We start from the raw sequence: 14,066 nt of genomic DNA on the forward strand, positions 1-14,066 counted from the left end.
TACCCGGAAAGGTAGAACAAACGTATCTTTTTCTCAAAATCCGGGTGTTACCGGTTTAAGGAGATGGATATTTTTATCTGATAGCCAGCTGTATCTCACTGGAAAATGTGTTTGAGGAAATGTGGGCTTAGATTCATTTAGACTTCCTCTCACAAGCAAATTCCCTAATCTGATGGATTTATAGGTCATAACACCCAAACTGTAAAAAACAGCTGTTAGTTTTTAGCCTTAACTATGCAGAGTATAACTTGAGAAACAAATTAAAATATATATATTATAGGAGTTTTCCTTTGCCTTTACATCCAAGCATATTTGTTGAGATATTTGTTTCATTTCATTCAATCGGAGAAGCTTTTTCAGGTGGAAACCAATAAATACACAACTGCAAAACTGATTAAAATGTAAAAAAAGACCTTGCGTGATCCCACCAGACGACTGTGGCAGCAGAGGTTGAATTTGATTTACGTCAGTACTTGACCACTGTAATCTTCCTAGAGCAGCAATCAAGTTGGCATTGTGGTGACGTCGGCGCATCCCCCTGTATTACATCAGAGGGGATTACACAAGGCGTCGTTGTTGAGAGGAATACTGAAGGTTATCTGCCTCTCAGCTCAGGGAAGCTCCCACAGCCGAGTTTGGCGTCCACTGAACCGTGCATGCACCGCTGACTTCCTACTTCGGATCGCTGTGATCTCAGTAGAAATGACAGTGCTATTTTCTATCTTTCTCATTCTCTCTTCCTCCCTGTCTGTTTCTGTATCTGCCCCTCTCTCTGAGGACCTTCTTCGCTTTAGCCTTTAATACCAGTGAGCAGGATAATGGCAGCCACATTCAGGTCATGACGACCTGTTTTTCATCCAGCAAACTCCAACACCATTCATTTTTGTCAGGGATCTTTTAAGTGCCGCCACACTAATGATGAATTTCAATTAGATTTAATGTTTGTCCTCCAGGGGGCAGAATCCCATTTGAATTTGAAGAGATAAAATTGAGTGATGTTCATTTTTCAAAGGTTGTTTTTATGGCACTTTTGCCTTGATTTGTCAATACGACACATGGCCAAGAGAGTGTGTACACCTGGACATTATGCCAATGAGTTATAAGTAACATCTCAAACCCAAAAAATAGGTATTAATGCGCTGCTTTATTGGCATCTACTCTTCTGATAAGACTGTGGAACCTGGCTGCAGGGATTTGCTCCCATTTAGCTACAAAAGCAGTAGTGAGGTCTGCCACTACTTAGATTTATCCTAAAGTGTTGCATGGTGTAGAAGTCCAGACACGGTGCAGGTCAGTTGAGATCTCTGCACACTAGATCACTTTGCACACAGGGGCAAAGTCCCGTTGGAACAGGAAATGGCCTTCGCCAAACTGATGCTACAGAGTTAGGAACCTTTAGATTTACCTTCATTGGAACAAGGCGGGCCAGCCCCATGCCATGATGTGGGTTGGGGTGCCCACATACTTTTGGGTATATAGTGTGTGACAGAGAGACACATGCAGGGAAAGAGATTGATCACATGTTATAAAAGTTCACACTTGCAACTATTTATTTTCTCTCACGTATCACACTTTTGTCAATAACAGTAAGGTATTTGACTAAATTGCCGCACAGTTCACTTTATCGACTTCTCTGTATTGTTCATTCCATTTTGTGGAACAATCACAATGAGCATGCAAACAACTTTGACTAAACATATAGCTCTGATTAGGGTGAGAGTTGGAAGAAGAAGTGTCTAAAATAGCGTTTAATTCTGAATACGATCAAGACAAAAAAACAGAAAGGCTGCTGACACATTCTCACACACACACACACACACACACACACACACACACACACACACACACACACACACACACACACACACACACACACACACACACACACACACACACACACGTGCATCCATACACACCATCTCCCTTCAGTCATTATCTGAAACAACTATGTGTTATGTAACAGAGATCAAACCGCTAGCCAGTCAATCAGTAAGTGAATTTAGTCTCAGCTATACTTCGTGAAAAGATGATCTTCCATGCATATCTCTTCGACTAATTTCATTGGATTTGTAGACGTCATCTCTTGTAGCTGTTGCTTTGGTTCAATCTATCTGGGTGAGCACATGCATTTCTATAATCTGTGTCTTAATCCAAAGTCTGAAGGGTTATTACATAGTAAGAGGTGGAGGGATTGATTTGTTTCTCTTTGTGATTTCTGTCTCTTCTTTACACACTGAGATAATGTTTTTGTTCGAGGCACTGCTGTATGCTACTAGTGGTACTTGTGGTTATACATACACAAAACCATATGGTAATATTCATGTCCTAATGCACAAACGGAACAACAAATATCCATTAATTTACTCCAGGTGGTTTAAAAAATAATGCTGGTAATATATTTTAAGTTAACAAGTATAGTCGGTTTAACCAGAGACTAATATAGCATTTTCTTCTGTTTCATAAAGCTCCATTTTTGTCTAAACAGCTATCAGATAACACAGGCACAGGTTGCACTGGGCGACATGTTCATCATAGTGATAAATATGCGGCACTGAAGGTTAATTTTGAGACGGTTCACACATTCACCATACTGCTGCTCTTAATACTCATTACGTACCAAATGTGTTTTAATCCGCAGCTATAAATAGTCTTGAAGTAGATTTTGCTCATTAGTACTGCACCCAGATGTTTTACAGTAATATTCCAATTGGGATTATTAAAGTTTATCTATCTGTCTATTTAAGAAATTATTTGTACATTTATAAAAACAAAGTTTTGTATTTCTTTCAATACAACAAAGAAAAATATATATTACCACCATATTTATCCTTTAAGTCGTAGTTAGCACCATTAAACTTATGTCCAATTAGTTACATTTATTCTATAAGGTGGTGATACGTAACATATTGTTTTATATTTTTTTATATGAATTTTACCATTTGCATTTAACCCTTGTTTTTCTTTTTTTTATGTCCACAACTTTCTTTCTCCTTTCCCTCTCTACTGTTTCTACAAGGTCCCAACGGAATCCTATCTGTCCCAGCTGTCCTGGCAGGAATCCTCTGTTTACAATGAAATGCAGCCAGAGAAGTGTCTGTCGACGCTGGAGCCCCCTAGCCCTGCCCCAGGTCAGCAGCCCGTCCAGGTCTTGGACCTGTGGGAGCAGTACTCTGACCTGCCCACAGGGAGATGCTACTACGTCAATAGCATCACCAAGGAGAGATCCTGGAAACCTCCTCGCCGGGCTCGTGGATGCAACACCAACAAAGTAAAGCACCCAACACAGCCAGTGTTCATTCCCTGTTTGTTACTCCTCCTGAATCTGTGTTTTTCTTTTTGTCTTTCACTAAAATTACATTAAATTTGAAAAGGTAGGCATTTTTTAGAGCTGGATGAAAGCTTATTTTCTCAAAGGAGAGGATAGAAAAAGGTCAGGGTGTAGAATAAAACAGTCTGCTCATTTATATTCTTACATGGTTTGACTGGATCAGCACGAAAAGGGACCAGCCAAAGAACTTCATAAGACCTAAAGAAGAGCAGCCTGACTCGCATCATTTTCTCTTACATAGACATGAGGTGACACAGAGACGGTCGCACACACAGTGATCACAGGGCAGGTTTCCAAGGATGGGAGCTGAAAAAAAGCACCTCAAAGCTTACACATTAACAAGTTATATGTTATTTGTTTAATCCGTACAAAAACCAAAGTGAAAAAAACACAGTTTACTGTTTTATGGGGGTTATAGCTTTGAGCACGAGCAGTTGTCAGGCAACCAGCAGAGAGTCCAGGAAGTTCTCGGCCGAGATATCGTCAGGTACATAACCCACCCTAAAACTCAGAGGTTCTGGTTGGCCGATTTTGTAACTTTTTATACGCTATATATGAGGGTGGTATTGCTATTCTAATCAACCTCTCTGAAAGAAAGCAAATAAGCGAACAGTATTGGACATAATTGCAAACTATTCCTTTACTATTTTTGTTGATCCTGTGTAAGTTCAACAATACAGTTAATTTGAGGCTGTAGTTAATAGTTAATAATGTTTCTAAGACCTTTCCTGTTTCACAACCTCAGACGTTACCCAGAGAAACCAGCCATCTGTCGCTGCCACTTCCTGAAGCTGGCAATGGAACAATGCACAAGGTAAGACTGCTGCACTTCTAAAGAAGTGGTTAAATTCAGCATCACTGATAACATTTTGTGTGATTTAACAACTGGATTATGAGTTACATCACCTACAATGGTAATTCAAACATCTTCCATGCCAGTAATCATGGGATATTTTTAAGGGTGATGAGATGAGGACGAGGTTCGCTGTAACTGTAGAGACAAATTTATTATTAGCATTTCCACTTGCATAATGATGACATTATACTTAGCTCTTGTTGTTTTTTCCACCCTCACCTGTAACTTACCACAGAAAGCAACAAGTGCACACCCTAGAAAAGCATCTTTGTTCTCTCTTTTGTGCTTTACCACTGGGCTGTAGAGCACCTTGAATCATCTGTGTTGTTTTTAATTAGCCATTTGAATAAAGTTGGGTTCTGGGTATCCCACTGAGTATCACATGCATTTATCATATTATATCATATCATAATATTTGGGGAGTTGTCAGTGTTTTTGTCCTACAACTTTAACCCTCTCACTGTGTGTTTCCAGTTACGAAAGTTAATTGTAACTTTTTAATTTTCACTGAGCTCCACCTTTCTGGTTCAGAAAACAACTAAATGGAGAAGGCCAAAACGCCGAAGTCAAGGCTTTAAAACGGCGGTCCACTAACCATTGCACGACGTCACGTGACCACTTCTTAAATAGAGTCTATGATTGTGTTCTAAGTGACTGAGTCTAAGTGGTTGGTTTAGTTTCTTACCATCATCCTTTTGGTTCTTCAAAACTGTCAGGAGGCTTTTCAATTCTTAACCTATTGCTCTGTGCTCTCATGAAAAAAGATTATTAACAGTATTAAATAATAATTCCAATGTAACATTGCTTAATTGCAAACAGCTGTGCTTTGGGAACTGTTAACGAAGACAGAACAAACCACAGTGAGACGACAAAAAGCACACATGTTCTTCGTGGTTTCATGAAAATTAATTCTAATGTTAGCGTCTATCTGTTTCCCCAGACTGCACACGCTGTCATACCTGAACTGTGTTCCAGATTAAAGCAGGCAGAAATGCTGAGAGGGACCAAATTAAAAAGGGGATTACATATTTCTAGTTGCCCCATCGTTTGCTGACCGATTCACTGTCTTATTTATTTATTTATCTATGAACTGCCCCTGGACACACACACACACACACACACACACACACACACACACACACACACACACACACACACACACACACACACTATTCCTCTTGAATGGTGTTTTTGTTGGGCTAATCCCTGAAGGGAATAACAAGGTAATGCCTCTTGATCTGATGCAGATGAGCAGAAGCCATTAGGGCCACAAAGAGGGAGGCAGGGGACTCTTTTAAATCCAAAACATTGCTAAATTTAAACCACTCAATGAAACTTCTCATCAGTGTTAAACCCCTCTCTGACCTCACAGATACTGTCGTAGTCAAACTTCCACTGTTTCATTCATTTCGCCCTTTTTTGCATCTTGATTTTTACAACCGAGTGTTTCTAATCTACGAGTGAGGGAACACATCTGTTGTTTCAGACGGGAAGGGTTTGGGGGATGTATGCAGCATCCACTGGTGACTGAAATGAACCTGAACTGATAACGACATCTACGTAGTCAAGGGACGCAAGCTGCATGATCCAGATTGTCAGAGATAAGCATTTTGCATCTCAAGGTTGCGTTGCCTCAATGTTGCGTCAGTGTTTCAAATTTAATGTTGCTCATCAAAAAAAATACCCACATGATCAAAGCAGAGATTCCCCCATCAAGTCCATTTGAGATGCTTTCTGTTGACCTACATGTGTCACTTTTTATTCTGTGGTACATTTATTAAACAGGAACTCCAGCGATGATATATAATGCATACTGCATGCCACACTCGTTAATGACCCAGGTGTTCAAAGTCTGAGTGACCCATATTACTTGTTACCACACAGTGTTTTCTAGTCCCCATTTTTATTTTATTTTTATATTCTGCTGGTGCTTTGTGAGCTTGACTACTGTGCTTAAACATGTCAATGTACTAGAACATTAATATACCTGTATTTCCATTTTACTTTATGCTTGTAGGATGCTACATTTCATTTAAAAAATGTAAACTTTTTACTCCTCAACAAATTCTTTATAGTTGACACTGAAGCTGAAACAATTAGATGATTCATTTCCAAGTCCATCAACAGAAAAAAATATTTTGCCCGTCAGTTTAAGTTAATGTTTGAGTAAAAACATCATCTGTTCTCTGGTTACAGATTCTCAATTGTGATGATCTGCTATTTTACAATTTCATTGTAAACATCCTTGGTTCTTCGACTGTTGGATAGGGCTGCACAATTGATGGTGTGTTGATCGTGATCACTATTTTGGATTCCCACAACTAAATGAACATGATCAAGTCCAATATTGTCATTTAAAAGATGTGATCCGCTCATAGAAAAACTCAACTTCAACCCAAATCAAGCACTTCCTAAACTACCAGCCAGCCACCAGGGGGCAACAGTGATGTTTAGGCTTTTCATTTGGAGAGCTGTCTTATGCTCTTATTCATAGAATACATTGCATTGCAATAGAATAAACGATTGGTCTCCAAACTTTTCTTTATTTGTCATTTGAGCTCAAGTACCTCCTTATCGACAATCATGTTCCAGATGTGTTCTTTTGAAATGTAGAATTACTTAAAACTACTAAATCACAATACTTTTTCATGCATTGTGATCGTGCAAACGATGAGTTTTTTTGTCTTGCTCTCTTTTTTCAGTAAGATGAGTCAAGTTTGCATTCGTGCTACTGCTGTTATTCATTAGTTTTAATCATCTTTTTTAACTTCTCTGCTCACTTGCTGACTTGTTTTCACACAAGCTCAACAGCAAGGTGTTAACTCATGTTGGTTGGAGGCATGTCTTGTGGAGTCTTACTTGGCAATTATAGTACATTGGTTATTGTAACATTAAATATACTTAAGATGAGCCTTAAACTAATTTATATTCAAATTTATGTGCATTTAATTTAATTAATTAATTTAATTTAACTAGACATTTTAGTTAGTTTTGGTTTTATTTTGATCAAATTAGCTGAACTGTTCCACAATATTTCCAGATACCAGGCATCAGTAAAAACAATGTAATTTAACAATATAATCACGTAAAAGGTTATTCATCATGAGTACATTTATATATGGTAATTATTTTGCACATCACTTCTGTACTTAAGTGAGATTACAAAGGCTGAAATTGAACTAGTAAAGGACCATTTAATGTAACTTCATGGTATGTTTCTTGCTTACAAACTTTCAAAGAGAAGTCTGGACAGTGGAACGAGGCAATGTTAGCAAAGTTGTGATGTAATTACTCTGAGCTGCCATGCATGATGGTGATTGTACCGGCTGATAAAAGCAGCTTCCCTCTAGAATGGGGAAGTAGAAGCAGGCTGAGACAGGAGGACAGATGAATGGTTTTCACACTTTGACTCTCAGACGAAAAAGTGACATGACATGAAACGACAGGCAGCTGAGGACTCAAACTCGACAAGAAAAAAAGCTTTCAGAGACAGAAGTTGACCTGGATTGTATTGATCTGTAATAATGAGCACCTATGCCGTAAGTTCATATTCATTTCTTGCACAGTAGTATTTACTTTATGCCTTGTTGTTCTCATTCCATGTCATTACCGGTGTGGAATTTCTGGTAGGACATATATAATGTCCTGCTTGGAATATGGAGTTGAATATGTTTCATATGTTTTTTATGCTAATATAGTTCACTTGGCTGTTCATTCTCAGAAGTGTTGCTACTGAGTTTGTCCTTCTCACAACACGTTATTTATGTGGAACGTGTGGGATCCAGTTCAATAACTAAAAACCAACAGGCCTGAGTCAAAATAGTACCATGAAGTGTGGGTTTCAGTGTAACTGTGCAACGGTCGCAACTGCCTGCCATTAACTTCAGTTGTATACAAGCACAAGTGTGTGTGTAGGTGTGTGTGTACATCTGTGCTGTGGTGGCAAATAAATGAGCTTTTTTGCTTGCAGGATGTAGAGAAGTGTAGTTTCGGTATTGGTTTGAGCGTTAAGCCCGGCTTCATGACTTATCTTAACTGAAAACAGCATCCTGTTTTTTACTTGTATGTGTGAAATTGACATAAATCGCTGCCAAATTTGTATATAATCTTTTGCTGCAAATATAATGAAGTCCAGACAGCCTGAAAGTTAAATATTTCCTGATTTATTAAACAGAAAATGGAGATATGTTTCAAATTAAAATGAACTATAAATAGTTACTGATCATCTGGTTTCCCGTCTTTATCTTCCTGTCTTTGTCTTTGAATCTAGCTGTCACCTGATTTCCTCTTCGGAAGCCACCAGAGGAATACTGGCAGTGGCTGGCAGATGAAACAGGTGAAGCCTGTTTTTTCTTTCTACATTCTTTCATCGCCAGAGGGCTAATGCCATTCACCTTGAGTTTCACCTTGTAAAAAAAGAAAAAACATCAAAGAGTAGTAAAGTAAAGTAAAAGATGAGCGCCCTTCACCCGTTTTACATATTCCTCCTACACAACAGGATGCATTTGCTTAACAAAACAAGACACCATACAGCTCTGGTGGCGTAGTCTGCCACCTTGACTATGTCACTGTGTAATAAAAAGTCCTGCTTCATGTTAGGTTTGCAGATCCAGCACCAGAATAATTAACTGTATGTCTGTACACAAGTATATTTTGATGACCAAGACTCCCTATTCTTTTTTTTAAAGCTGAAAACTCTTTCCGTTATTCTTGTCGCATGCCTTACTGGGAGGGTAATCCTCAGTATTTTATGAGCACTTGAAGGGCTTTTAATGGAGGGTATTTTCCTCATGAAAATCAATGAACTTGAGTCCTTACATTTGCAAAAACTGCATCTCCACTGTATTACTGTAGAATACATTAAAGTTATGCCAGCTATGCTCTTTAGATTCTCAGAGATCAGCATTTATGCATATTAAGGTGGTGAAATAGCAACTCATGGTGTTAAAAGAAAGGCTGTTACCCAAGCAGTTCTTACTGAAACATGTTGCATCACAGTGGGGTGTGGGTGCGCTTGGTGTAAAGTCCTTTTAAAGGCCTCCTCTTAGCAGAGGAGCCGATCTGGCTCTTAGTGTTAATCCTCCTTGCATGAAAAGACGGCAAACATTAGGATGGTTATTTAGTCTGATTGTTGAAACTGGGTTAGAGGGATTGGGATAGGTACTTAATTATGGCTGCTGCTGCAACAAAAAGTTTAAGTTGAACCATGCACACTTGTATCTGTACGTGCATGGGATTGTAAGCATAAATATTTTGCATGTAAAGTAAAGATGCACATAAAAGCATCTGCCTCTCTGCTCCTCATACGAAGTGAAGCAAAAACAATTTGAACTTCTCAAGGAAGCTAGAGTTTGTCCCCATTTTCCTGTGTGTAAAGTTTTTAGGATATACCCTAATACTTACGGTCAGTATTGTTTCTCAGAGTGCCAGAATGCTTCAGTTCATATTTACAGTTCATACATGTAAATGAAGTGATGATGCAACACTAATGCTGCGGCATTGTTGTTCTTTCCCAACGAGGGATTGTTCAAAACACCTGCAGCTTAATTCAGAATTAGTCTGACATGGGTTTCATAATGGCAGTCTGAGGTAAGGTGACCTTAAAACCCATGTAAGTATGATTTGCATTCTAGCCCAACCTGATTATTTTACAAGCTCATTAACACTGCTGTCAATAAGTCAGAGCAACAAAGCTATCATCAATTCTTCCACTGCAGCAAAATGAACCAATGAGAAAAAATGTCCCACTGGGGAGTAAAGATCCTCATCTCTAGTTAGAACATGGAATGGAAATTTAAAACAGCCGATTGGAACAAATTACTGCTTGAAGGCTATAAAGGTAAACAGGGTGTCTGGTGCTTCACTTCACAGATTAAAATACCAAAAGTTTGGAGGAGTTAATGTCTTCCTTGATAAGTTCACATGTTTTGCATGTTTTTTTGCATGAATTGTAACTGCAAAGTAAAGTGATAATAAATGTCACCAGTAGCTCATATAAGAAAATAAGGGAGAAACTGCATGCTTACCTTTTGAAAAGGCCCTGACCTTTCTGTTGCTTGTTTGTGAGTTTAATTGTTTATGAACTTATAAAGATTTTACTGTTGCACTCATTTAAGGTTCCTCTAGACAAGAGCTCAATACTTAAATGTACAGTTAAGGTTCTTCAATAGTGTCAGTAGAAAAACCAAACACTTATCAGCTCCAACAGGATAAACAGACGTTAAAATACAATGGTGGCATGTTGTATTTATTGTAAAGTGAATGCTCTTTCCCTTGTTCACCACTGACCCAAACATTCACCCCGACCTTTAACCCTAAAGAGCATGCAGCACGCCGCCTCCTCTGACACCCTGAGCACAATGGCAGCAAATATCAGCAATGCCGATGCCCGGTGCCATGACTCTGACGCCCTGCATGATGTCAAGCAGCAGCTCAGCCACTCTCAATCTATGATCCTGCCTGAGAACGGCAAGGTACTCGCCTCCAGAGCACAAACACGCAGGGCTACAAACTGTGTGTACAGTATTCACAGACACGCAGCGGGAAGAGGAATTGAACTTTAACACTTTAAATACAGAACCCCGGAAATGTGCACATATACATATTCAGACAAATGAACGCCGCTGACGTGGCCCACTTTCTCTCTTTCAGCTGGTCCAGCAGTGCAGAGATTGCTCCCGTAACGTGACCAACATCGTCGTGGAGCCTCCGTCTCCTCAGAGCTCTCCAGACAGCGATGGCTGCACACCGGTGAGAAAACACTCACTTTCACATTGATGTGAAAATACCTGTACATACCTCTCTTCCTTTGTTTTTTTTTAGATTGAAAGAGATAGACAGCTTTGGGCACATAATTACTTTTAGCATCCAGGCATGCTTAACTTTTGAGATACTCCTTTTTAAACTATCAAAATCTAAAAAAAGAATAATAATAATAAAAAAAAGTCTAAACTGAAATGTTTTGGGAAAAAAAATCTATAATTTAAAAAAATAGAGAACTGTCCACTGTGAGGTTTTTGGATTAATTTAGGTAATTGTATCTGGAAAGATTCACTTGAGTGGTTCAAATGTAATTTTAAATTATTTGAGAACAGCAAATAAACTAACTCTCAGCGGTGGATATTTCACATCCTATTAAGATTAAATAAACCAAATACTCCTATCTTTCTCTTTCTCTGTTCTCTCTTTAAAACCCCTGCTTTTTCCTCAGTTTGTTCCTCACTGTCTTTATATGCTGTACTCAACACTTATGTCTTCATAGTAAGTGTTAATTCTTCTCTCCTACACCTTAAACAGGGCCATACCGCAGTGGGAGATTTTAGAGCGGTTCCCCTCCCGCTATTTTTTGAATGATGCAACATTCAGGCTAAATGGGTTCGCTCAGGATGCAGTGTGTTACACTGAGGAAAAGCCCTCTGCTTTACTTTACTGTTAACATTTCATTATTCAAGCCTTTCATGCCTACCCTGAGTGATAGCATTAGTGTGACGGTATAAATATTACTGCTTGAATCTTGCAGATTGTGGTTTAATCACTGTTAATGTGTTCTCAGGAGTTGGAGAAAGCCGGCCTCTTGAACAAGACAAAGATAGCAGAAGGAGGCAGGAAACTCAGGTGAGACGTCTATGTGGTGCTCCCATTAAAGAAAAAACGAATTGGATTGCGTCTCTTTGTGTAGATATAGTGTTTGAATAAATTACGGCGTGTATGATTCGCTGGGATGAATCCCAATCTGACAAGTATATATCTGTGTGTTGGGTTGCAGAAAAAATTGGAGTCCCTCCTGGGTGGTGTTGGTCGGGAACAGTCTGGTTTTCTTCAAAGATCCTAAATCACAGACACCTTCCAGCTGGGTAAGAGCTCAGACAAACTCTGTGTTTAATGCCTTTAGTCCAGGTATTATGTTTAGAAACATAAATTAGTCATTTTCTAAGTGCAGATGGGATTTATTTTCTGCATGGTGAATTTTTTTAATTTTGGATTTTATACATTGTGAAGTGACTTTTGAAGCCAGCTGACTCTGGTCAGATCAGTGACTTTTGACTAACCCAGGAAGTGAGCACACAGCTGGATGTTTCCGTCCGCTATGTTGCACAAATCTCTGCATGTTTTTCACAGTGAAATGACACACATCAACGCAACATGTGACTAAAAGCTATTGCAGGTGTTGTGTGTGTGAAAGTTGGCCATTATGTAAAGAGTCACTTAAAGAGGGCAGAAAGCGATTACCCGCAAAAAAACCCCAAACGTTTTAGGGAACATAAATGGGTCAATTCAGCCAACTAATGGAACAGTACTTTGTGTGTGTGTGTGTGTGTGTGTGTGTGTGTGTGTGTGTGTGTGTGTGTGTGTGTGTGTGTGTGTGTGTGTGTGTGTGTGTGTGTGTGTGTGTGTGTGTGTGTGTGTGTGTGTGTGTGTGTGTGTGTGTGTGTGTGTGTACCTGTTTATTTACAAAACAGAAACCAGGAAATAGTCGCCCGGAGAGCAGCGTGGATTTAAGAGGAGCACAGCTGCACTGGGCCAACGACCTGTCCAGCAAGAAGAACGTCTTCAAGGTTATAAAAGACATTGTGGTAGAAGAATGTTCTTTTTAAAATGGTCTGACTGTTGCAGTGAGCTGATGATGATGTCATAGCAGATAAGTAGTAAACATAGAAAAGTATTTCTGTCAAACAAAGAACTCTTATCAGTGAGGGAAGTGAGAGTAGGAAGCTTCCTTTCACCCGTTCACCCTCTATGACCCACAGTGAGGAAGAGGAAGAATTAAAAATGAGTGAAATGTGGAAGATGACATTCAAGTGATGTACTATGTTAAAAATCAACAAATGTCTGATCTCAGATGATTGAATTTAACACATGACACCTGAAAAACTGATTAAATAAGACGTATGAAACACCAAAAATATTTTTGCGGACGGTTCGTCACCCATTCATTTGGTTTGTAAATGTGCGTTTTGCAGCTGAGGACAGTGACGGGCAACGAGTTCCTTTTGCAGTCGGAGACGGGCTCTCTGATCAAAGAGTGGTACAGCACCATCCAGAACGTCATCGACAGACTGGTGAGGCTCACAACACACACAGTTGTATTTTCAATAAACCACTTCTCTTTCAGCGGTTGAATGTTCTCCCTTTTAATCAAAATAGCGTCATACCCTCCGAATATAACGATCATGTTCTCCACTGCTTTTTACTTAACCTCAAACTCACATCCTTTAACTCCTTCCTGTCTGGTTCTTTATATTATTATTTTTCTTATTTTTTCTTTCATATCATATGTAGACTATTTAATCTCACTCTCTAAAATCCAGTGTCAGATAAACTCTGAATTAAAGCATAATCTTGATTTCCGGGACAAATTTCTCTTTTTATTTAATGGGTTTTAATGTTGGTGTGTAAATGTTTCTCCATTGGACTTCCGAGGAGACACTTTGAACAAATAATGTAAGATAATGATGTAATGTTTGTCTGCCTGCTTTCCAGGACCGTGAGAACCCGTTAGACAACGTCCTCCTGTACTCTCTGAGGCGAGCGGGCAGCGTGGAGATGCTGGAACACAGCGGAGACGAGGATGACAGGAGAACGTCGCGTAAGTCGTAACCAAGCAACGCCTCTCATCGCTCCACTCCGACTTCCTTCCTTCTCATTAAAGCTGGCCCCGCCCTCCACCTCAGTTTACTCTCACTCCATCATCATCATCACTCTTTTTTTTTTTCTAAACTTCCACACAGGCTTCTTACATCCTTCCATCCTCTCCTCCATCCTCTCCTCCATCCAGCCCACTTATATTTTCACGCGGCCCCCGTGGCAAATAATCCCCCCGTCAGTCTTGTCTCACCTCCGCCGTCGCCCGGCCCTCCCGCTTTTCATTCTCACCACCATCCC

The 14,066-nt window shown here is 39.5% G+C and overlaps 1 protein-coding gene across 4 annotated transcripts in view; it reads left to right on the forward strand.

Moving 5' to 3' along the window:
- The window catches only part of arhgap9 (Rho GTPase activating protein 9), a 40,557-nt gene that overhangs the window by 16,418 nt on the left and 10,073 nt on the right, over positions 1-14,066 (forward strand). For all 4 annotated transcript variants that reach the window (XM_054616446.1, XM_054616443.1, XM_054616445.1 and 1 more), the window contains 10 exons: positions 3,017-3,268; positions 4,074-4,142; positions 8,455-8,520; positions 10,505-10,657; positions 10,836-10,934; positions 11,737-11,798; positions 11,950-12,037; positions 12,644-12,739; positions 13,145-13,243; positions 13,665-13,770. In XM_054616446.1, the coding sequence (XP_054472421.1) occupies positions 3,017-3,268; positions 4,074-4,142; positions 8,455-8,520; positions 10,505-10,657; positions 10,836-10,934; positions 11,737-11,798; positions 11,950-12,037; positions 12,644-12,739; positions 13,145-13,243; positions 13,665-13,770 (1,090 nt within the window). The remainder of the gene's footprint in view (positions 1-3,016; positions 3,269-4,073; positions 4,143-8,454; positions 8,521-10,504; positions 10,658-10,835; positions 10,935-11,736; positions 11,799-11,949; positions 12,038-12,643; positions 12,740-13,144; positions 13,244-13,664; positions 13,771-14,066) is intronic.

The sequence above is a fragment of the Anoplopoma fimbria genome, chromosome 17, assembly GCF_027596085.1.
Source record: "Anoplopoma fimbria isolate UVic2021 breed Golden Eagle Sablefish chromosome 17, Afim_UVic_2022, whole genome shotgun sequence".
NCBI lineage: Eukaryota > Metazoa > Chordata > Actinopteri > Perciformes > Anoplopomatidae > Anoplopoma > Anoplopoma fimbria.